Source organism: Syngnathus leptorhynchus, chromosome 2 (genome assembly GCF_054491065.1).
Source record: "Syngnathus leptorhynchus isolate UIUO chromosome 2, UIUO_Slep, whole genome shotgun sequence".
In the NCBI taxonomy this organism is placed as follows: Eukaryota; Metazoa; Chordata; class Actinopteri; order Syngnathiformes; family Syngnathidae; genus Syngnathus; species Syngnathus leptorhynchus.
Window position 1 is genome coordinate 5,156,257 of NC_141196.1, and position 20,416 is coordinate 5,176,672.

Genomic DNA, 20,416 nt, shown 5'->3' on the forward strand with positions numbered 1-20,416 from the left:
GACCGCGCCTGGACGTGCCGCGCGCGTGCACGTGACAGAGTGTGCGCTGGAGAGAATTGACTGACACGCACTTACTCTCATTCTGTTTTGCGCGTGCGCACACACACACACACACACACACACACACACACACACACACACACACACACACACACACACACACACACACTCAAGTGATCTCAACAAGGAGACGTCATCACACTGACCCTTTTATTTGTCAAACAAAGGTTTTTTATTTCCCCCAATCATGACATTACACAACCATCTATGACATGAGAACACGTGAGCGGACAACACGCCCCCCCCCGCCTTCTTAAGCAGTTCTCATAAGCAAGTAGGCGGCGAGTGACAGCGCGACACCACCCAGCGGGATGAGGACGACCGCAGCACACCTCCGCCATCGCCCAATCCGTCCGCCATCCTCTTCATCGTCTTCATCCCGCCTCCCTCGCTTCTTGATCCGACGTCCTCCTCGCCGCTTGGTGAATGCCTCGAGCTCCTCCTGAACAAACGTGCAAACACACTCGAGCAAGTTAGTTTGGCATAGTGGCGGGACCTGGCAGGACGTGTCCTTTTTTTTATTTTTTATCATCACCTGATGTCGCCGTTGCTCCTCTTCCTCAGCCGCCTTCTCCTCTGCTTTCTTCAGCTGGATGCATCACATGCATTCGGAGCTCATTGACACCTTTCTGTGACATCATCGCGTGACACATTTGTGTGTGTGTGTGTTTACCTCGCTGACTCTCTTCTCTTGTTCTTTGCAGTTGTGGTCGCACTCGACAACACATGCCGATGACAGTGCACACGCCAACTCCTATGCAGACACACAATGAAGCTGAGACCATGCGACAAGAGGCTGGCGTCCATTTTGTACCTTCTTGATCCTCCTGCACGGACATCGCAGCTTGACCTTCTGGTGACATTCGACCCCACAGGGCCCAGGGTGACACACCTGCTTGCAGCGATGACCGCAGCTCAGCTACGTGCACACGCATACAAAATCAGCAGAAAAACAGAGTCACAGAAAAAGACACGACACACACGCATACACACAGAAAAACACAAAACACACACAAACAAACCAACAAACATGCGCGCACACACATTATGCAGATGAGTCTTCCATTTTTCTGAATTTTTCCATGTTGCCACCCAACCCCATGCCAACAAGATGGCGTCGTACCTCTTTGGGACACTGGTTTTTGCACGAGCCCAAAGCCATCTTTGTTTCCTCGTCAGCCATGGTCATCTTCCTGTCACGCAATGATGACATCATAACATCCAGATCGTGGAATGACTGATGCTCCCCCACGACGACAAAGCCAATCATATTGTATGCGCGTGTGCTCACTTGCACTCCACATAGATGGCGCTCATCTTGCAGTGGCAGCGCTGCCGAATCATCTGGTGGCACGGCGGGCAGTCGCCACTGTGACAGGGACGCGGGCAGGTGTGGGGGCAAAGATGTGGCCGGGGCTTGGAGCAACCCTGCTCGCAGTCATCGCACTAGCGACCAACACACACGACTCACGGTTAATATTTCAATATTCATTGCGGAGTTCCGCCTGGTTTTACACTGGCTTGCACGAGCTTGACCAGACAGATCTGACACACTCGACACGGCGGGATTGTCACAGCCGCTTTACCTTGTTGCCGTCGTCCAGCAGGTGGCACTCTATGGCGCACGTGTGGTTACCGCAGCGCAGCGGTCGCCCGCAAGGCCTCTTGCAGGAGAAGCGGTCCTGGCGGCTACACGGCAGCGCGCTCACCTGGTGGCGACATCGTCATTGTGACATCATAGAACCACATCGGAGAAGTGCGCTGAAGAAACACTCTTACCTCGTGTTCTCCAAAACAGGAGCTGCAAGAGAGAGACAGAGAAGCAATCAAAATCTGCTCGCGTCTGTGTGTTATTTGTGTGCGTGCGCGTGTCATACACTTGTATTGGCACTTGACAAGGAGGACACGGCAAGGCCTTGGTCACAAACGCCGGTTCTGCCGGTTGCTCCCACGGCCCGGACAGCTGCACCTGAGACACGCCGACGGGAACGACGACAACAACCGTTCCAGGTCAGATGGAACCAAAGCGGGACAAAGATCATTCCGGACCAGGACGCGTGCGCTACCTGCTGCGACTTGAGCAGAACCCGGTCGTGGCAGGGCCGCGGGCACGTGTGCGGGCAGCCCGCCAGAGGTTGCAGGCAGGGCTGCGTGCAGGGGGGGCAGGGTCCGGCGTGGCAACGGTGGCGCTCTCGGGCGGCATGGTGGCAGGAAGATGGAGACCTAAGATGGGGGTCCGACAACATCGGAATGAATGCGGACGCTGCAACGGTGGTAACAGTTGACGCTTGACATTGCATATTTTTGAACAATATGTCCGCCTCCAATTCCAAGCTCAGTCCCCACATTGTCGTCACCCGACCCTCGGACACGCTCGTCCAATGATCAGGAGGTGGCAAAAGACGAAAAGGGGCGCGCGTACCTGCAGAGCTCCTTGCAGCGAGGAGGCTTGGTGCTCCGCTCACGCCCGCAAGGCACCGTCAAGGAGGTGGCCCCGCACGAGCATCGGACGTCCACCATCTCCGGACAAGGATAGCAACTTCCTGGCAGTGCGGGAAAACCCATCAGATGCCGAAAGCACGCACATCAAAGTAAAGGTGCCTTACCTTGGTGGCACACCGACGGACATTTGTGGTTGCGACATCCCAGAGTCCGACCGCAGATCTGGTCACATGGGGGGCAGTTGCCGGGGCAACACTGACAAGAGGGGGGGGAGGCGGGTTAGCGGGGGCTGCGGACGAGCACGGGCACGGTGACTCACCTTCCTTCGACATGGATGTTTCTGGCAGTTTCTGCTCTTTGAACATTTCGACTCACATAAATACTCTTTGTGACACGCCATCAGCTTTCTGTATTTACCGCAGCGGCATTCTTTCTCCACTTCCTGACGCACACATACACAACGAGTCAAAAAAAAAAAAAAAAAAAAAAAAACGCATCACACACAAGCGTTACCTCTCGGCATGTGTCACAATTCCCACGGTGACATCTCCTGGAGCATGTGTGCTTCCCGCAAGCTAGGGGGCGCTCACACGTGTCTCCGCACAGCGACACCTCCTCCGTACACGGCAGGCTGGACTCTGACACAATGATTGGAACATTTCTAGCCATTTGTAACCACAATGAGGACCCAGAGTGTGTTTGTGTGTCTCTCACTGGTCTTGCCGCAGGGACACGATCTGCTGAGCGAGCGGGGACACGGCGGGCAACGTCCGTCGTGGCACACAAGCTCACAGGTGTGATTCCCACAAGAGAGGGCGGCACCACAAATCTGAAGAACAGGACAAAGGCTCGGTCAGACATGATGTGGAAGCCTGCCGTTCCTAATAATAAGGCCAGTCGTCTACGTACACGTTCGCACTTCCACTTGGGGTCAGCGCAAGGTCTCTCCGCTTTTTGCCGACCGCACGCGCACTTCTGAACGCTGAATTTGGGACAGGGGGAACACTCTGACACACAAAGGAAGACGCTGAGCATACAGGAAGTAGAAAGCGACGCCACTGGTTTCTTCACGTGTGCTTACCAGAGTGGCACGGCTGGGAACACTTGTGTTGCCGGCATGGCAATAACTTTCCACACGGTTGCTGGCATAACCAGCCCTGGGGGGGGAGGGGGAATCTTTAAAACTGCGCAAACTTTTTTTTAAACTGTGCGTGTGAGTACCTTGTTGCTACAGCGCCGGGGGAGGGGCTTAGCATTGCCACACAAGCAGGAAACTGACACCATCTTGGGACAGGGCGGGCACGGACCTTCGGACAAAAGGAGTTCACCAGAGGGCAAATGTGAAATGTGTTCACAAAAGCGCAATTGTGTGGGCAATTACCGGGATGACACAACAGCAGACATGCGTGTCCACAGGAAGGTTTCAACTCCTTATGACACACGGCGCCACAGGAGTGAGGTGCTAACCAGGGATCTGCGGGAGGATCCTCTAGCTTCCCACAGTAACACACGTACCTGAATGCAACACACGTGCACAATCACATCCACGACTGGGTTGCTCGTACTGGTAGCTGCTTTACCTGGTGGGCGTGGAGGCGTGGGAGTACTCAGCCCGACACTTGGGACTGCGGAAAAGGAAAAGATTGCACTTAAGAACAACATAAACACTGCATGATTTCTTTCTGGTAACTTTTGCCTCACCAGGGCCACGGATGTTGCTTGCGGCCAAAGTCTTCGTCCGTGGCCGAGCAGAGCAGGAACACGGAATCCCTGGCCCACTTTTGGATGCACGGAAGATGGAAGAGGGAGTAGCAGCTGGAGCAGCTCCACACCTGGAAGGGGGCCGGGAGATGTTAGCAAAGCGGTGGCATCACACGACCTGACATTAATAATGAGCAGCAGTGCCATGGAGCCTTCAAGTCACATATCCATAAAAACAAGCTGGACTGATAAGAAATAAGCATGGAGCCTCTCAAGCATCAAACATCTCAAGCATTTTTTGCACGTTGAGTTGTTCGAATCTATAATTGCTCCGGTTGCACCCGGCTCGAATGCAAAATGTTTCCACACACGACTCTTTGAGCGACCTGGCTTCTCAACAAGCCGGCGTGTTGGACTTCCACTCCCACTTGCTGAAGCCATTGTTATGAAAGCCTGAAAGTTTTCTTCTTCTTCAGAACTGCTGACTGCTACTCCGTGCTGCTCGCATGCATATACCGCCCCCTTCAGTTCAAGCAAGAATCGACAAAAGTTAAATATTCTGTAGTCGGTACCACAAAAAGCAGGTATTGTTGTATTCTTTGCGTGTTGGTACCGAAAGTATCGGTTATTTTGACATCAACTAGACCTGACCAAAACCTCTTAGCCCTTCCTCACCGGCTGAGTCCGCTTGACTGAGGCGATGCAAATGAGACAGGTGAGCGCACCGGACTGGAAGAGTTCGCTGACATACTGGCCCGTTCTCTGCAGGCCTGTGGCGTCACCGTCTGATGAAGACACATGTTTGAGAAAACAATTATCGCAATGTGTCGCAAAATTTCAATTGGCAATTTGACCAAGGTCCATTAGATGTGGCTCACCTGTATGACTGGTATAAGTAGTGAAGGTGGACTCCAGGACACGAGCGTCATTATGCTCTTTAATGTCATCATTGTCGTCGTCGTCGTCGTCGTCATCATCCTCAGAGGAGCTGTTGGTGTGGCGCTCCATCAGTCGCTGCACAGCGGCCTGGTTGGACTTTCGGATCTCCTCAAACTTGGAAGCGCCTGTCCGCCAGAACACAGGAACTGTGTCAGCACACTACTAAAGTAAACACGATGTAATGTGATCCTCACCTAGGTGCAGTGGAACCGTCGTCTTGGTACTGTCTGCTCTTCCTACAGCACTTCCAGGCTTTTCTCGCACCTTTTCTCCTGGAGCTTCCTGCTTCCGCCCACGGCCCCTGCCCTGAGGTCTCCAGGCTGGATGCATGGCAGCCAGTGGGATCGAAACCTCACGTTCAACTTAATCTCCTACAAAAAAAAAAAAGAGGGTTTTGTTGACCATCATTTTGTTTTTTGAACGTCCCGTAACGGAATGAAAAGACATAACAATAAAAGTAGTCATAGTTTAGCGAGGTTACAAATGATGACAGATAACGTTCCAAAAGTTAGCACAAGCTAACTCGCCGGCTAGCTAGGTATCACGAAGACGTGCGGAGGAGCCTCCCAAAAAGCAACATGAACGTCAAAATGGAAGACACAAGTGTAAAAAAAATTAAGCGTCGAGTTACTTAGAGTCGAGCACGTTATAAGAAAGCAATGGCACATGCAAAAAAAACAAAAACATTGCAAGCAAGTGTACAAACCTCGATTCTCTCGCGGTTGCACCAGTGCGGACTTCAGACACGACGCGCAGCTGCCACGCGCAACACTTCGCGTTGCATGCTGGGACTTGTAGTCTATCTACTGGCGCGTGCCGGAACGAGAGAACTACAAATCCCATCAGTAGGAACAGTAGAAGAGGGACGCAGCAACATACTATTTATTAATATTGTTTAATTTCATTCGTGATGTCAACATCTTTCCAAGAAAAAACATATGATTGGCATCTTTCTGCTATAAATCATATTTTGCCTATTTAGCGTTGATGCTTTAGCGCGCGGTTATCAAACGGATAATCAAATAATTTGCTGTTAACATTATATGCGTCTACGTGATTCTACGTTGTTAGTTTCTAAGCATTTTTTTTCGCCGGCTCACCAAATGAAGCAAACTATTTATCAACTAACTTTGCAGTCATGTTGAATGTGTTGCACGTCATCTTGGGACAATGTAAATTTGTTGAATTTGATTCAATTTGGTAAAATTCCGTTATAATGAAACAAGTGATGAATTTTTACGTCGAAACAAACAAAAATAATAATTATTCGAATGGGATATACACGACAGGTGGTAGTTACATTAGCATAATGACTGGGGCCTTCGGAAAAGAAATTCTCTCCCTGGATGCCCGGCACAAACGTTTGAGAACAGTAGAAATATTCTAGCAGTAATTAATATTTAAATTTTGATGACAGTTTCAATAGCGTGCGGCTATGCTTAATGTGCAGTCGCTCGTCATTCAGTGGCTGACAGCGCTGGCACATCGCCTGCCTGGGAGGGCAGCTTCTTCTCCAGCTTGCTCACTCGATGTTTGAGCTTGCTGTGCGTGGCCTCGTGCTCGGCCAGCAGTCGCGCGTATCGTGTCTGCAGGCTGTCCAGCGTGCTCGCCATCCGTTCAACTTTCTCCTCCATCTCTTTGGGGTCTGGGCCCTGCGCCGCCACCTAGAGAGCAAGAGAAGCCGTGACAACTGAGCGGGTTCCAATTAGCTGTGGCACAGAGGGTACCTCCAGGTCCAGCAGGCCGTCCTTCAAAAGAATCTGTCTCCCCTTCTCCTCTAACAAGGCCTTAGCGTCGGGGTACTCGGTTAGCGCCTCCATTAGGTCATCTTTGGAAAGGCAGAAGAGGTCGGAGTAACCGATGCTTCGGATGTTTGCTGTTCGCCTGTTCCCGGCTTTGCTGCCTGTTCGCGAGGAAGACGGGCAAAAAGTCATCACAAGCTGTACTTGGGTAAAGAAGTTTAGCGCGGTGAACTTGGTCTCCTTGACAACAACAACTCCAGACGTTTTTTTTCCTCATGCTCCCCTTTGATGGCCAAGATGCTAATCTCGCCAAAGTAGCTGCCGTCGCTGAGGACAACAAACTGCGTGATGCCGTCATCGGCCACCACGGCGAGCTTGCCCTCTTTGATGATGTACATCTCGCGCCCGATATCGCCCTTCTTGCAGATGTAGTCTCCGGGACTGTAGACCTGCGGCTGAAGCTTCAGCACCAGCTCCACCAGCAGGCCCGCCTCGCAGTCGGCAAAAATACGCACCTGCACGCCGACATAGAAAGCTTGAAATCAATCTTTGAGAACAAAATAACTAATGTCAGAGTTTGAGGTTAGGGGTTAGGATTCGAACCTTCTTGAGTGTGTCCAGGTGCACGTTGATGGCAATCTCTGCTCTCAGCTTGTCCGGAAGGTACTTGAGGACTTCTCGTTCGTCCACCGCCTTCTTGTTGGTCCACAGGAAGTCGAACCATTTTATGACGCGCTTCTCCAAGTCTTTGGTAACCTGGGGGACAGCGACGGGTTCACACCGTTGGATAAAATAAGAGCCGAATCGACTTTGACTTGGTATTCGAGTTATCGGACTCAACTTGGAATAAAGTTTCGCCTTATCTGGAAATCACCCAGACTGACCTTACGGAAGCTCATGTACTGCTTGATGGCATCGATGCGAGCCTGAAAAGTGGCGCGGGCGGCGTTCATGTTGGTAATCATGGAGCCCACGTTACCCACGATGGTGGCAAAAATCAGCACGCCCACCTGCCACGGACAGGAAGTAAGTGACGAGGGATTTCAACGCCGAATGTGGTGAAACCCACCAGGAAATCGGTGACCACAAAGAAGTACTCAGAGTTCTCCACGGGGGGCGGAGTCTCTCCAATGGTGGTAAGCGTCAGCGTGGACCAGTACATACTATAGGCGTACTTTCTCACCAGGCGCCCGAACTCCGGATTTGTCGGGTCAGGGTACACGAACCTGTCCGAGCCAAAACCTGAAGAGGGCACAGGAGGAATGTTAAGTGAAAAATATCCATAAAATTAGAATCCAAAATCTAGCAAAGCCCACCAATGGCTTTGGAGAATGAATAGTAGAGGCAAGCGTTCCAGTGGATGATGATGACGATGTACATGACCAAGTTGGAGATCCGCAGCGCGTTGGGGTAGTTGGTTCTTGTCTCGGTTCTCTGGAAGAACTCCAGCATCCTAAAAAGCGGAGACGTGTCAAGGTGGCACCTGGCCCAAAATGCCGATTTCAATGTCACGCTGCTTCTGATTTCCACCTGTTGAACCTCAGCAGCTTGTTGAGGCGGATCTCGGGGTAGTTGAGGCCCAATGTGACGTACAGAACGTCGGTGGGGACCATGGAGAGCAAATCCAGTCGGAACTGTAAACTCTTCATGTAACGCTGGCGTAGCTTCTGCTCGTCCTTCACCAGAAGACCTTGCTCCAGGTAGCCTGCATGCACACGATGACTGTGACAATATCCAAAACCGCAGCTGGGTGCACAAACCTGTCCTGGTTCTGAAGACCATGTCAGCCACATATAGCAAGTCGCAGAGAAAGTCCAAGAAGAACCAGAAGCGCAGGTAGTCCATTTGAAGCTCCTCAAAGCACGCCCTGATGTGGTACAAGAGCTTCAGAAGTTGGGAGTGGAGAACTGGGAAGAATGGGCTGACTTGGACTGGGTGTATTACCTTGCGATGATGAAGGTCCAGTTGTACATGACGGGAAGCGTGATGATGAGGAGCCAGTGGTAATATGTGTTCCCCGCCGGATCCACTACCTCAATCTCTTTTGGACTAAGGACAATGCACACACATCTAGTTCATCTTCTAGAAGTGAGAGTAAGTCACTTACAAAGTACGTCAGGCGAGTTTCAAGAGTAGTGCCGCAAAATTTCAAGCTACAACTTTCTCACTTGGCCTTCAATGTGAGCAAACGACACTTTCTAGGAGATTGTGCCGAGGAGCGACGAGAGACGTTAAGTCACATAACTTGGTGGTCACAATCAACCTTACACTGCCTCCTTCTTCTCCTCTTCCTTGGCTTTCTTCTTTTCCTCCCCTTCTTCCTCCTTAGCTTTCTTCCTCCCTTCCTTGCTGTGAAGGAAGCAAACAGAAGGAGGCGGTCTGCATCATAACGCCACATTCAGAACAAAAACAAGTCATCATTTTCTTTTCAAGTCGTGTTTACGACTAGATATTTGATCAGGAAATCAATTTTGCTTCTAATCAGTCCTTACCAGGGCATTATGAAGATAATTGCGGTTACTATTTGAATTGTTAACTACCAAACGAACCAATTGTCTTACATTTTCTTGTCTTTCTTCTCCTTCTTCTTCTTTTTCTTCTTCTTCTCTTCCCTACAAGACAACAAAAGAAATGATGCAGTGGCGAGAATATTGAGTGACCTGAATACGTGAGTGTCAGTGCGTTACTTGTCTTTGTTGTTGCTGTTGTTGACGTTGAAGAGACATCCTGCACACCTGAAACACATGACATGCAAAAGCAGTGATGACAAAAGTACTCACACTCTGTACTTAACTACAAATACTAATACGTGTGTAAAAAAAAAAAAAAAAAGATTGGCACAAGTAGCCACTCATTCAACTTCTTACAATAAAAAAGTACAAACCGAGAAACTTAAGTACAAAAGAAAAATATTGATTGTACTTGCTAAATTCAAGCATAGGTGAAACAGAAAAATCTACAACGGTCCATTTGTGAAGTATTTGTACTTTGTTACGTCCCACCACTGCGCTTGTGGCTCACCTGTGGTCATCCATATCGTCCAGAAGTGGGGCGGCTGCGTCAAGCGGCGTAACCTGGGCCATGGGATGCTCTCTTCCCTTCTGGTATGCGAGCACGAACACATACGCATACGAATACACTCACATAATACGGACAAAGTGTCTTTTGCATTGCAATTTGCAGCCATTGCATCACTCACCTGTCAGGTAATATTCACTTGCCCCCGGGTTACGCCGTTCTACATCCAAGCCATTGCCATGGAAACACAACTGCGCGACCCCCAAAACAACCTTGAAATCCACCAGAAGAAAGAAAAACTTTCCCCCGACCCAGCAGAAGCGTTCAGTCGCAGATAAAGCGATTAGCGGATGGATGATCGGGCGCGACTCACGCTCACGCGCACGCGCACGCATAGCTAACCTTGGCAATAAACATTTGAAAAGCTACCACTTTTTTTCTTCAACTGAACAAACTTTGCACTTGGAATAACATCAGTGGACAAGGGGGGAAGAAGAAAGAATGTGTAGAAAAAGTGAAGAAGAGAAGAATGACCTATGCTCATTTAGATGAGTCAGCACACACACAAACACACACACAGGCAGCTTTGACAAGCTTAAGTGTGCGTCGTGTGAGGCGATACGGTACAGTATACATAGTGACCAGCAGGTAGCGCTGAAGATAAGGGTCGCTATTTCCTCGCTTCATAAACGCTAGCTAGGGAACTATATTTTGGGAGCCGTGGCCGAGTGGTCGCCTTGCTGGTTCAAGACCATCCACCCGGGAACAGGCTGCAATGTCGAGCAAAACCGATACTCCAAACGGATACCTGGACCTCCTCCATTGGGTCCCACAATCAGACTGTGCCGTGTTGCACACGCGTACATGGGCCCTCATAAATAGGAGTATCTTCATTTTATTTTGAAGACGAATGGATATTGTACTCAGATCGGGTGAAATGAAAAATAGTTTTGGAACCCTACTTTTGTGAATAGTTGAATTGGCTTCTGTAGAAAACAAGGAATAGATACATCGCAAATATTGAAAATAATACAAAATCAAAACGTATGCGTTGGCCGGGAATCGAACCCGGGTCAACTGCTTGGAAGGCAGCTATGCTCACCACTATACCACCAACGCATGTGATGAGGTGGCGAACAACCTTCTTATTTAAAGAATTTCTAATACTTTTGTTTCGATTTACAAGCATTATTTCCTGTATTACGTGTCTAAACTATTCTCCTCCCTTCTTTGTTGTCTACTCAACATAAAGGAGTTGCCGCTTATGCCGCTCGAAGTTGAACCTTCCACTATAGTCCACTAGAGGGCGGTGTACCACGCACCTATTGTTCCAAATTCATTTGTTTTGTGAAGGGGGTGAAAGGTCTCCGGACCACCCAACTCAACAGGCCAACAGTGACCTGCGACCTTTGCCGAATAAAGGCTGCGACCAATGACAGTGGAGCAGAGGCCTCTCGCTGGCGTGTGTGTGTGTGTGTGTGGAAATGCGTGTGTGTGCGTGTGACATCCCTTCCTGGCGGGCCGCCAATCATCTTCACACTCTGCCGCCTCCTCTTCCTCCCCGGGCGCCAATCAGACGCCACGCGGCGCGCGGCCACGGGTGGCGCCAGACGCAGCGGAGGGCACGAGTCAACACGCGCTTCCCCTCCCCCTTCCTGTCAGCGAGCATCAGCCTGCCAACAAGCCCCCCCACCCTCCACCATCCCGCCCCACACCACCCCCCTCCCCTCCGCCGCGTCGTGAGGACGACACACGTATTCGTTCATAACCTCCGCCATTATTCATCGCCCCCTCCCCCCCTGCAGGGTCTCTCGCTGTCTCCACGCCACCTGCTAATTGAACTCCTTCCTCCTGCCTCGCGCGAGCTCGCTTGTGCCAAGCCCAGGTGATTATACGCCCCCCTCCCATTATCCATCACCTCCCCCCCCCTTCCCCTTCGCCGCCACTGACAGACCGACAAATCCCTCCCGGTGCTCCTCTCCCACCCCCCACCTTCCCCTCCTCCTCCTCCTCTCTCCATCTCCTTCCCCGCCAGCCATGATCCGTGGCGGGCTAATTCCCAGACGGTCCTCCTCTTCCTCTTGTCGTCCTCGCGGGCCTGGTGAGTAGCCTCATCTCCTCCTCTTCTCCTCCTCTGCCTCTGTGTGCGTGTGTGCGTGCGCGTGTTGGACCGCCGCATGCCGCCTTCACGCTTTTTAGCCTTTTACGAGCCGCCTTCAAGCCCCCCCACCTCCCCCCTCGTCTTCCTCCTGCTGCGCCTGTGGGATGAGGGGGAGGCAGGGGCAGTGTGAAGAAGAAGGAGGAGGAGGAGGGGGGGGGGCGTTAATGTGCCGCCCGGGAGAGTGGTTTCCTCTCGCGGTCGGCGGCTGCCGTGACCTTCTGTCACGCTGATCGGATAATTAGTCCCGCCTCCAGGGTGCGCTCTCATGCAGCCGTTTTCCCGCCACAGGTCAGAGGTCACAGGAAGTCAGCGTGCGTGTGTTTTGTCCCTTGCAGGAAAGTAAACAAAAGGTGCGGACGGCGGCCATGTCAGGCATGACGAGCGGCGTGTGCGTGGAGAGCGACCTGTCGTCCGTGCTCCAGCGGAGCTCGGCCTCCTCGCATCACCACCCCAATCACCACGGTTACGGAGGCCAAGGCCAGGTGAGTCAAGATGACTTGAAGTCAAGTCATACATCTCAAGTCTTGACCCTTGCGTGAAACTCAACTGTGGCAAAAATTGGCTTTCAAACAAGTCCCAAGTTACCGTGGCATCCAAATTCAGCCGCTCAAGTTGAGACTAAATTTCCGACAAGTCGAGTCAAGACTTGAGTGAAGCAAGTCAAAAATCATCTCAGACTCTCTCTTCCCTTTGACTTCGTCGACGTTTGACCAGCTAGCAGTGAGCTAAACGGTTAATGTACCTTAGCTGTCTTGTTGCACAAGACGGCGCTCTGTCATAGTTGTGACCGATTGACTAATCCACGATGAAACAAATCGACATGTTTGACAATCGAATAATTGTTGAGACCTTATCAAAAGGCTAATTACCCAAATCTCACTCTCCGATTGCGGTCCTTCATGAAATCAAACAGATCATCTCGAACAAAAATCGCCATTTGTGCTGATTTTCTGACTGACGTTAAGTACTAAACCAGTGAGTCCGTATTCATCATCTTGTTTTGTGTACTCTCAATTTGAAATCATTTAATTTTTCAACATAGCAATGCAAATTTTAGAATGCATTTTTGATGCAAATGATTGATTAATCGAACAATCAACTTACGCGTCGCCCCCTTGTGGTCGCAGGTGTCCACACTGGCGCCCATGCTGGACTACAGCAGCGAGATGGACCGCTACCGCTCGTCCATCGCCAGCTTCTACAAGACCAACGTAGACGTGGGCAACTTCCCGCAGTCGGCCAAGCTGGCGGCGCGCTTGGCAGCCGCCGCTCCCATCTTCCCCCCCACCGCCACCAGACTGGGCGCCATGACCACGGCGCCCTGGGGCTGCCACGACAACGTCAACCACCCGGCGGCCGTCTTCTGGGGCCGACCCAAACCGGCCGGAGCGCACCACCGCCACCACCCGTCGGCGCCCGCGGGTCACATGACCCCATCGCACTCCCACGGGGGCGGCATGCCTCAGGGCGGGGGAGCGGAGGAGGGGGGAAGGACTGAAAAACACTCAGCCGCCTCGCTACCCGTCACCCAAACGGCACACCACCACCCCATGGCGCCCAGCAACGCCAACTTCCTGCCCGGCTATGGTGGCGGGAGCGACTGCGGAGCGGGCAAGCAAGGACACACCCACCCGGATGTGATGGGCCTATCCGAGGGGGGCAGCTGCAACGGGGGCAGTGTTCTGGGAAGCGGCTTCCTGGGGGGACTGGGCTTACCCCCGGGCGTCATCGTCATGGCGATGGGTTCAACGGCGGGCGGGATGTCAGATGCCGGCAGCGCTTTCCAGATGACCGGTGGCCAGCGGGGGCCCGCGGACTGCCAGCAGCACTCTGGCTCCTCGCCCTGCCCCTCCTCAACCTCGCCCTCGTCGTCGGGCGTGGCGGCGGGCGGCGCGGTCCTGTCGCCGCCCTCGTCATCGTCGTCGTCCTCGTCGTCTAAGAGGAAGCGGAAGCGCTGCGGCGTGTGCGGGCCGTGCCGGCGGCTCATCAACTGCGGCGTGTGTTCGTCCTGCCGCAACAGGAAGACGGGCCACCAGATCTGCAAGTTCAGGAAGTGCGAGGAGCTCAAGAAGAAGCCGGGGGGCGGCGGGGGAGGGGTGCTTGAGGTGAGGGGAATCCAAATGAACATTAAACGTGAGATTCATAGGTGACGCCACCGGCCTCACTCACCCCCGTCACAATTTTCTATGGGCCACGCAAAGTTTTTATTTCCTCTAAATAATTGGCGAGTTAATGATAATTATAAATCACATTTAACTCGATTAAAAGAAAAAAAAAAAGTAGTTTACTTCTTGACTATTTCTTGTGAACGCGAGTCGAAATTGGCCCGACTCAGTTCACCTCTTTTAATTGTGTGCGTGCGCACGTTCGGCTCACTTAATGAGCGTTGCTGGACCCGGACGACATCTCCATTCATCCTCGCTTCCTCCCGAGAGAGTCGCTAAAAACCGTAGCTAATTGGCCCGTACGCACACACGCGCACAGCTACAGGATGCGCACGTGCTCGCACATTAGGCTAATCTTTGTCAATTACACGCTAATTGGAGCCGTGGTGCGAGCGTGAGTGACGACGTGGCGTATGTGTGCGCGAGTTTGTGTGTGTGGTCAGAAGGTCTTTCTCACTTTTTTTTTTTTTTGCCTTAACCATCCTTAGAGGCCACCATCCGTCCCGACCGGCGAGGCCTTCCGGTGGTTCTTCTAGTCTGCGCCGGGGGCCCAAACAGGAAGCGACACTGGCACGTTGGCACTGGACTGAGGACAGTTGGGGCACAAGCTGCCCACTGTTGGCTGCTAGCGGCGGAGAATCCGTGTGTCACTCCTTCTTTCTCAAAAATAAGACGGTGACTAATTATTTTGATTATTTTTAAATCTGTCACAAATGTTAGATTTTTTACATTTTATTTTCAGGGTGAGAAAAATGCTAAATCAAATTCTAATATTATCTAAAGGTTGCAGTGATGATAGCTAATGCGCTAATCTAGCTTTACTAATGCTTGTCCCCAAACTTCAGCGTGACGTAAACTCAATGAAATAATCGAAACAAATTTAGTCCAGTTGGCCATTTTTCAATTTTGTACTTTTAATTTAAACCTTAAAATGAATGATAAAAAATAAATCATGTATTTTTCTCACTGTTTAGTTATGGATTGGGTGGTACAATGATTTATCGATCAATTGACGGCTAAATCGTTTGATCGCAATCGGCAACTGTTTTCATCTTTTAGAGGCAGTTCAATGAAAAATTATCCTAATCCTCAAAATGTCATCTTTCCAACAGTAAATAATCTCTGATTTCTGTAGTCCCGATTCCTATAGTAGTCCGATTATCGTTTAGTCGCAGCCCTGAATTAAAATATAAAAAAAACAGTTCTTTTCAAATTTGTTACCAATTAAAAACGGAAAGAAAGAAAGACACACGGACTTTGTCGCTCAGAAGATGAGCCGTCAGTAAATACGTTTTGTGAACAACTCGGACGAACCACGTCTTCTGTTTCTTCAACCTGCTGTCAACGGTCCGGCAAGACTTTATGTGGGACGCGCGTCAAAGGACTACAACTTTCCTCAGGAGGACTACAAGGACCACAAACGCATTCACGGACCAGACAAAACAAGGAACGAGGAAGTTGCCCGACGAGCGCGCGTGCACGGGTTGCATCATACCGCGTGTGCTCATCATCCCCCATACTAGTGAGGCAGAACGCTGGTCGTCCTTGACAACAGAGCGCCTTGTTGCTAGGAAACTGCTAACAATGGCCCAGCACTTGTGCTCTCCGATGTGGGTGTGGCGGGGAAATGCTTCCACACAATGACAGACACGTTTTGAATCCCCTGAAAGTGTTTTATTGTCATCAAGTGCGTGTGTGTGTGAGTGAGGTCCATCAACATCCACACTGCTAACTCAATTTCACATTAAATGCACTTAGAAATAAGGCTCGACATTATTTTAAAGCCTCGGTAGGTACGCCATCCAGTGGCCGTGAATGAACACGACGGCGTCTGACTAGAGTCCGGGAGGCGTTGCCATGGAAACTGGCTTGAATATCGAGAGGCGGAATAAAAGAACAGTTGGGCTCACGTGATTGGAGAACGCCAGCGGTGACATCAGAGGGGACATGACATGACAGAAGGGGAGGGCGGGGCACTGAGCTCGCCTCCGGCGACCGCGTCGATTTGGAAGAGGTCGGTGGTGTGAGAGAGGAAGGCAAGGGAAGAGGAGGGCGGGGAAAAGTTGGCAACTTCCTCCTCATCCTTGATGCCTTCATTCTGAAGTTTGAGTAGGGGTGCAGGTGTCAGTGGGGGGCATCTCACCTGGCAAACGGCCGCCGGCGGCTCATTTAAAAGGTCGACGTCCATGACGTCCGCCGGCCCGCCCACCACGCCAGCGGCGTCTGAGCGCGGCGACAGGACGGTGGGTAGATCTGACGAATCCTCGCTGGCGCTGCTGTCCAGCGTGATGACGGGCGGTGCCCTGGCAGACAAGGAACTCGGGAATTAGTTTGCCGCGACAAGCCGACACATATTCGAAGCTTTCTGAAAACTACCGGTATTCATTTTATGTTTTTTTTTAAATATTATTTATTAATACTTGTACTGTACGTTCAAGACAAACATTCTCTTATTTGATTGAGATGAAAATGTGGCTTTTACAGATCGGTTGTCAGCGTTGAAGGTCTTTTCCCTTTTTTTTTTACCTGCTGTGTTGCTGCGTCTTCCGATGGCGCTTGGGTGGAACGGTGCCCTCGTACACGATCTCCACGCTGGGACTTCGCTCTCGTTCGAGCTCTCTCGCGCTGCCGGACGGAAAATTGGGTCAAGGATCACTCAAACAAACTCATCAATGTGATCTTTTGATGTGAAAGAGCAGGAAGGTCCCACCTGTCGCCGCCGGTGGCCATCTTGCGTGCGTCGTTCTTTCTCTTGCTGCGCTCCCTCCCTCGCCGCCTGCTTCCGGGTTGGTTGTGCTCGTCCAGGTGCCGACTCTTGTACTTCCTCTTCCCGCCGGGCTTCTCGCCGCAGGAGTGCGACGGTGAGAGAGGGGACGCCGGCGCGGGCGATGAGGAGCAGGCGGAAGAAGATGAGAGAGATAACGAGGATGATGACAATTGGGAGTATTCCCAGCTGAAGGGTGACGAGCTGATGGCGAGCGGAGATCCCGAATCAATGCTGGAGAAGGAAAGGGAGCGCATCATAGCCGGGTAGATGGAGCGGTTGGGATTGGCCAAAGTGCCGCTTTTCCTCATACGTTCTTGGCTCCTCCTCCTCTTCTTTTTCTTTTTTTCGGCAGCAGGTGGCGGCGGCGAAGTGAGCATGCGGACCGGACTCACCGAGCCCGCCGCGGGTTCTTTCTCTTGGCAGGCGGCCGAGGTGGAGGGCGGGACGACGGGAGACGAGCGCTCGGAGTCGGACGACAAGTGCACGAGCTCCGGCGTGCGTTCGGCCATGGGCTTTTTGTAGCCCACGATCATACACTCTCCCTCGTCCTCCTGCGTGGCGGGGCTGGAGGGCGGCGACGTCAACGAGTACGAAGGGCCCGGCGTCTGTCCAGTGCGCTGCCTCTGGCCCTCTTCCTCCTCTTCTTCGGAGATGGCAATGACAGAGCTGGAAGCGGAGCCGCTGCCGTCGGCAGGCGTCGGATGGTAAGCGGCGTGCAGGTCGTACTCGTCCAGGCTGAGCGGCGAGCGGGCGAAGCAGACCAGCTCGTGGACGAAGTGCTGCGTTTGCCCCAAAAGGTAAGGCCGCAGCTCTTCCTCCACGCCGGCCGTGTCCTCTAAGCCGAGGTGGGCCATTCGCGCCGTGATGACGCGCTGCACGACGCTCGTCACCGACTCGTGCGTGCCGAACAGCACCGTCAGCTCGCGCGTCAGCCAAGTCCGCAGTCGGCTTGGCTGGCTCGGGTCCCGGCGGAAACCATCCGCCGAAATATCACGCTGCGGCTGGGTGGCACCGGCACCCGCCACGCCGCGCACACGGACGCCGCTACGATATAGGGCGCGGCGAAAAGCCATCATCTCGGCCTCCCTCAGAGGACGCGCCGCCATGCCTTCTCGCTGAAGACGGAGCCTGGCGACCAATCGGGTGAGAAGGCGGCGCGACATTTGACCCGCCGCCGCTTCACCGAGGCCCGATAAGCCTTCAAATATGACGCCCCGATCACCCAGGTCAGCCCCACCGCTCGGGCCGAGCTCGCCGTCCGGGTCGAAATGATGCGGGGCCAGAGGAAGCGGCGGGACGTCCAGATACCACTCCCAAACCCCTTGCTCATCCTCGCTCCTTCCCGCTCCTCTACGCTCCCTCCTGCGGCTTCTGGTGACGGGTACGGTATCATCGTCCACTCGATGCCTCCTGAGCATTAGCCTCAACTGGTCGCTCCTCGCCGCCGACGCCATGGCGGCTACCATGGCCACGGTGGCCGCCACACTGCTGTCGTTGGGGGCGGGACGCAGCATGTATTCCTTGAAGTCATCCTCGGCGCGCACCGAGTGCAAGATGGAGGCGAAGGGTTGCTTGCAAAGCGGACACTCGGCTTTGTTGTGTGACCACTCCTGGATGCATGGGAAACAGAAGCGATGCAGGCAGCGGTCCAAATACGCCATGTTGTTGAAGCGGTCCAAGCAGATAGGACACTTGGAATCGGGCGACGTCTCTTCCGACATCAGAGCTGCTCGGGCGGACGTCGTGGAACCTGACGACGCGGCGGCCTGCGTATCGGCGCTAGTTTTCTTCCTTCTGCGACTTCCTCGAGTCCTCAGCGCTTCCTCGGGTGGGCGGTCGCAATTGTTGGTGTGCCGGCGGCGAACACGCAGCTTCATCGCCGTGGGGGCCATCACCTGACCCACACAAGAGACGCAACATCATGTCATTGTTTGTGGAAACACAAGATTTGTTTGAGAAAATTGAACCAGTAGCACACCAACACTTGATTAACAGTGACCGATGCACAATGTAACATCGTACCTCATTGTTTATGGAAAATCAGCATTTAGCGTAAGCGACTGGGGTGCAGGTGAATCGCGAATAAGTGATATTTTATTCATATGTGATTGAATACGTTCATTCAAAAACATTTAGAGAGCAAAATTCAAAACACCATCACTTAAATTGACTGTATTAGGCAACGGGAGCCACAGATAACACCAACCATTTTGCTTGCTTAGTTAACAGTATATTAGCTGCTCAATAAGAGAAACTGGTTTGATATTCTTTGTACTACATGAAAGATCCTCTTTGATAATTATGTTAGCATGCTAAGCTGGTTAGCTTCCATACCGAGGCGCGATCAGTCACTTTCGCTTCTCGATCCGGCACCTTTTCATGAGGCTCTCACTCATCCCTCGGCAGCCGAACTTGCTCCTCGACTTCGGGTGACTTGCGGAGGGAAAGACGCCCCTATCCTGTCAACATATCGGTGAATTTTTGTGGCATACTGGCCGACAAACGAGAAGCTGAGCTTCTGGTTCTGGTGGACTTCTGAAACGTCATCAGTGGTTGACGGAAGTGGGATACTTCGAGTGCCCGGATGTGCATGTCCCCTCCATGATGCAGTTCATAGACAAGACGTCTGGAGTGGGTCAGCTTGTCGCGTGTTATGGTAGCCCGCCTGCCATCTTAGATGTGGCAAATGTACCTCTAAACAGAACCACGATCGAGGCAGGGGCAAGGAGAGCTGACCCGGTTACATAAATGTCAAATTAAATCCCCTCAAAAAAATTATATTTTATATCTTTTATCATCTCATGCCTCTCCTCCGCTCCACTTTTTAATGTCTTGCTTGCCCCTTCAAATATAAAAGCAGGTTCGAAGTGTGTGTGTGTGTGTGTGTGTGTGTGTGTGTGTGTGTGTGTGTGTGTGTGTTTGCATAGATGCATTCAAGCCCCTCATGTACATACGCAGGCAGTAGTTGATACTAATTGGGCCCCCCATGCATTTCTTGAGGCCCCCAAAGACTTAAGGTCTGCTTCTACAACATAACTAAATGAATCACAATTCATTCATTCATCCACTTATCACAGACATCCTAAATTATGAGCGATATAATTCAACTTCATAATAATCACAATTAACTGCGTTACATACCTGGTGAGTTGTAAAGGGCCATGTTATGGCAGACCTCAGTACCAGGCTTCTCATTCAACAGGCTAGCAGTTTTTATGTTGTCTTTGTTGCTTTGTTGACTTGTATCTAGCTGCAGTTGTTGATAGACAGTTATGTAATAAAGACGTGTTCCTCACTTTTAAATTGACTTTTGCCGCAATGTAAAAATCATGACTGTATTTCCTATATATTTAATAAATGGCCTTATAGTCCGGAAAACACGGTACTGTTATTGGTGCATATATGATTTTCCAGATATGAA

The 20,416-nt window shown here is 51.7% G+C and overlaps 4 protein-coding genes and 1 non-coding gene across 9 annotated transcripts; 1 reads left to right on the top strand and 4 right to left on the bottom strand.

The window, feature by feature from the left end:
- Nucleotides 1-208: 208 nt before the first annotated feature.
- On the bottom strand, nucleotides 209-5,956 carry nfxl1 (nuclear transcription factor, X-box binding-like 1). Its single transcript, XM_085906701.1, has 25 exons — nucleotides 5,849-5,956; nucleotides 5,337-5,513; nucleotides 5,082-5,267; nucleotides 4,879-4,988; nucleotides 4,204-4,334; nucleotides 4,083-4,127; nucleotides 3,884-4,017; nucleotides 3,724-3,809; nucleotides 3,584-3,659; nucleotides 3,412-3,509; nucleotides 3,217-3,331; nucleotides 3,016-3,140; nucleotides 2,822-2,944; nucleotides 2,667-2,757; nucleotides 2,483-2,603; nucleotides 2,127-2,283; nucleotides 1,938-2,029; nucleotides 1,840-1,861; nucleotides 1,647-1,769; nucleotides 1,352-1,506; nucleotides 1,184-1,253; nucleotides 875-979; nucleotides 734-814; nucleotides 596-649; nucleotides 209-502 (listed from the first exon to the last, which is right to left on the bottom strand). Exons 2-25 carry the CDS (start codon nucleotides 5,470-5,472, stop codon nucleotides 314-316), a joined length of 2,625 nt encoding a protein of 874 aa, XP_085762827.1. The 5' UTR covers nucleotides 5,473-5,513; nucleotides 5,849-5,956; the 3' UTR covers nucleotides 209-313.
- A 175-nt stretch (nucleotides 5,957-6,131) lies between these two features.
- On the bottom strand, nucleotides 6,132-10,208 carry cnga1b (cyclic nucleotide gated channel subunit alpha 1b). Its single transcript, XM_085906702.1, has 15 exons — nucleotides 10,084-10,208; nucleotides 9,906-9,985; nucleotides 9,572-9,619; nucleotides 9,446-9,496; nucleotides 9,153-9,233; nucleotides 8,829-8,933; nucleotides 8,645-8,751; nucleotides 8,415-8,589; nucleotides 8,201-8,337; nucleotides 7,954-8,126; nucleotides 7,769-7,894; nucleotides 7,488-7,640; nucleotides 7,164-7,399; nucleotides 6,870-7,041; nucleotides 6,132-6,806 (listed from the first exon to the last, which is right to left on the bottom strand). Exons 2-15 carry the CDS (start codon nucleotides 9,965-9,967, stop codon nucleotides 6,600-6,602), a joined length of 1,833 nt encoding a protein of 610 aa, XP_085762828.1. The 5' UTR covers nucleotides 9,968-9,985; nucleotides 10,084-10,208; the 3' UTR covers nucleotides 6,132-6,599.
- Nucleotides 10,209-10,949: 741 nt separating this feature from the next.
- Nucleotides 10,950-11,021, bottom strand: trnag-ucc (transfer RNA glycine (anticodon UCC)). Its single transcript has one exon. It is a non-coding gene; the product is annotated as a tRNA-Gly (tRNA).
- A 669-nt stretch (nucleotides 11,022-11,690) lies between these two features.
- On the top strand, nucleotides 11,691-15,976 carry LOC147060311 (uncharacterized). The gene is made up of 4 exons (XM_085934187.1): nucleotides 11,691-12,003; nucleotides 12,399-12,545; nucleotides 13,191-14,168; nucleotides 14,717-15,976. Exons 2-4 carry the CDS (start codon nucleotides 12,429-12,431, stop codon nucleotides 14,762-14,764), a joined length of 1,143 nt encoding a protein of 380 aa, XP_085790313.1. The 5' UTR covers nucleotides 11,691-12,003; nucleotides 12,399-12,428; the 3' UTR covers nucleotides 14,765-15,976.
- Nucleotides 15,894-20,228, bottom strand: LOC147060312 (E3 ubiquitin-protein ligase Topors-like). 5 transcript variants are annotated; one of them, XM_085933765.1, is made up of 5 exons: nucleotides 20,137-20,199; nucleotides 19,330-19,454; nucleotides 16,939-18,890; nucleotides 16,755-16,853; nucleotides 15,894-16,531 (listed from the first exon to the last, which is right to left on the bottom strand). In XM_085933765.1, the coding sequence occupies exons 3-5, from the start codon at nucleotides 18,885-18,887 to the stop codon at nucleotides 16,165-16,167; spliced, it is 2,415 nt and encodes an 804-aa protein (XP_085789891.1). In that variant the 5' UTR covers nucleotides 18,888-18,890; nucleotides 19,330-19,454; nucleotides 20,137-20,199; the 3' UTR covers nucleotides 15,894-16,164. The 5 variants fall into 5 exon arrangements, with proteins under 5 accessions (XP_085789891.1, XP_085789872.1, XP_085789901.1 ...); XM_085933783.1 differs by lacking the exon at nucleotides 19,330-19,454 and having other exon boundaries at nucleotides 16,255-16,531; nucleotides 16,939-17,226; nucleotides 17,306-18,890; nucleotides 20,137-20,228; XM_085933746.1 differs by lacking the exon at nucleotides 19,330-19,454 and having other exon boundaries at nucleotides 20,137-20,228.
- Between the last annotated feature and the right edge of the window lie 188 nt (nucleotides 20,229-20,416).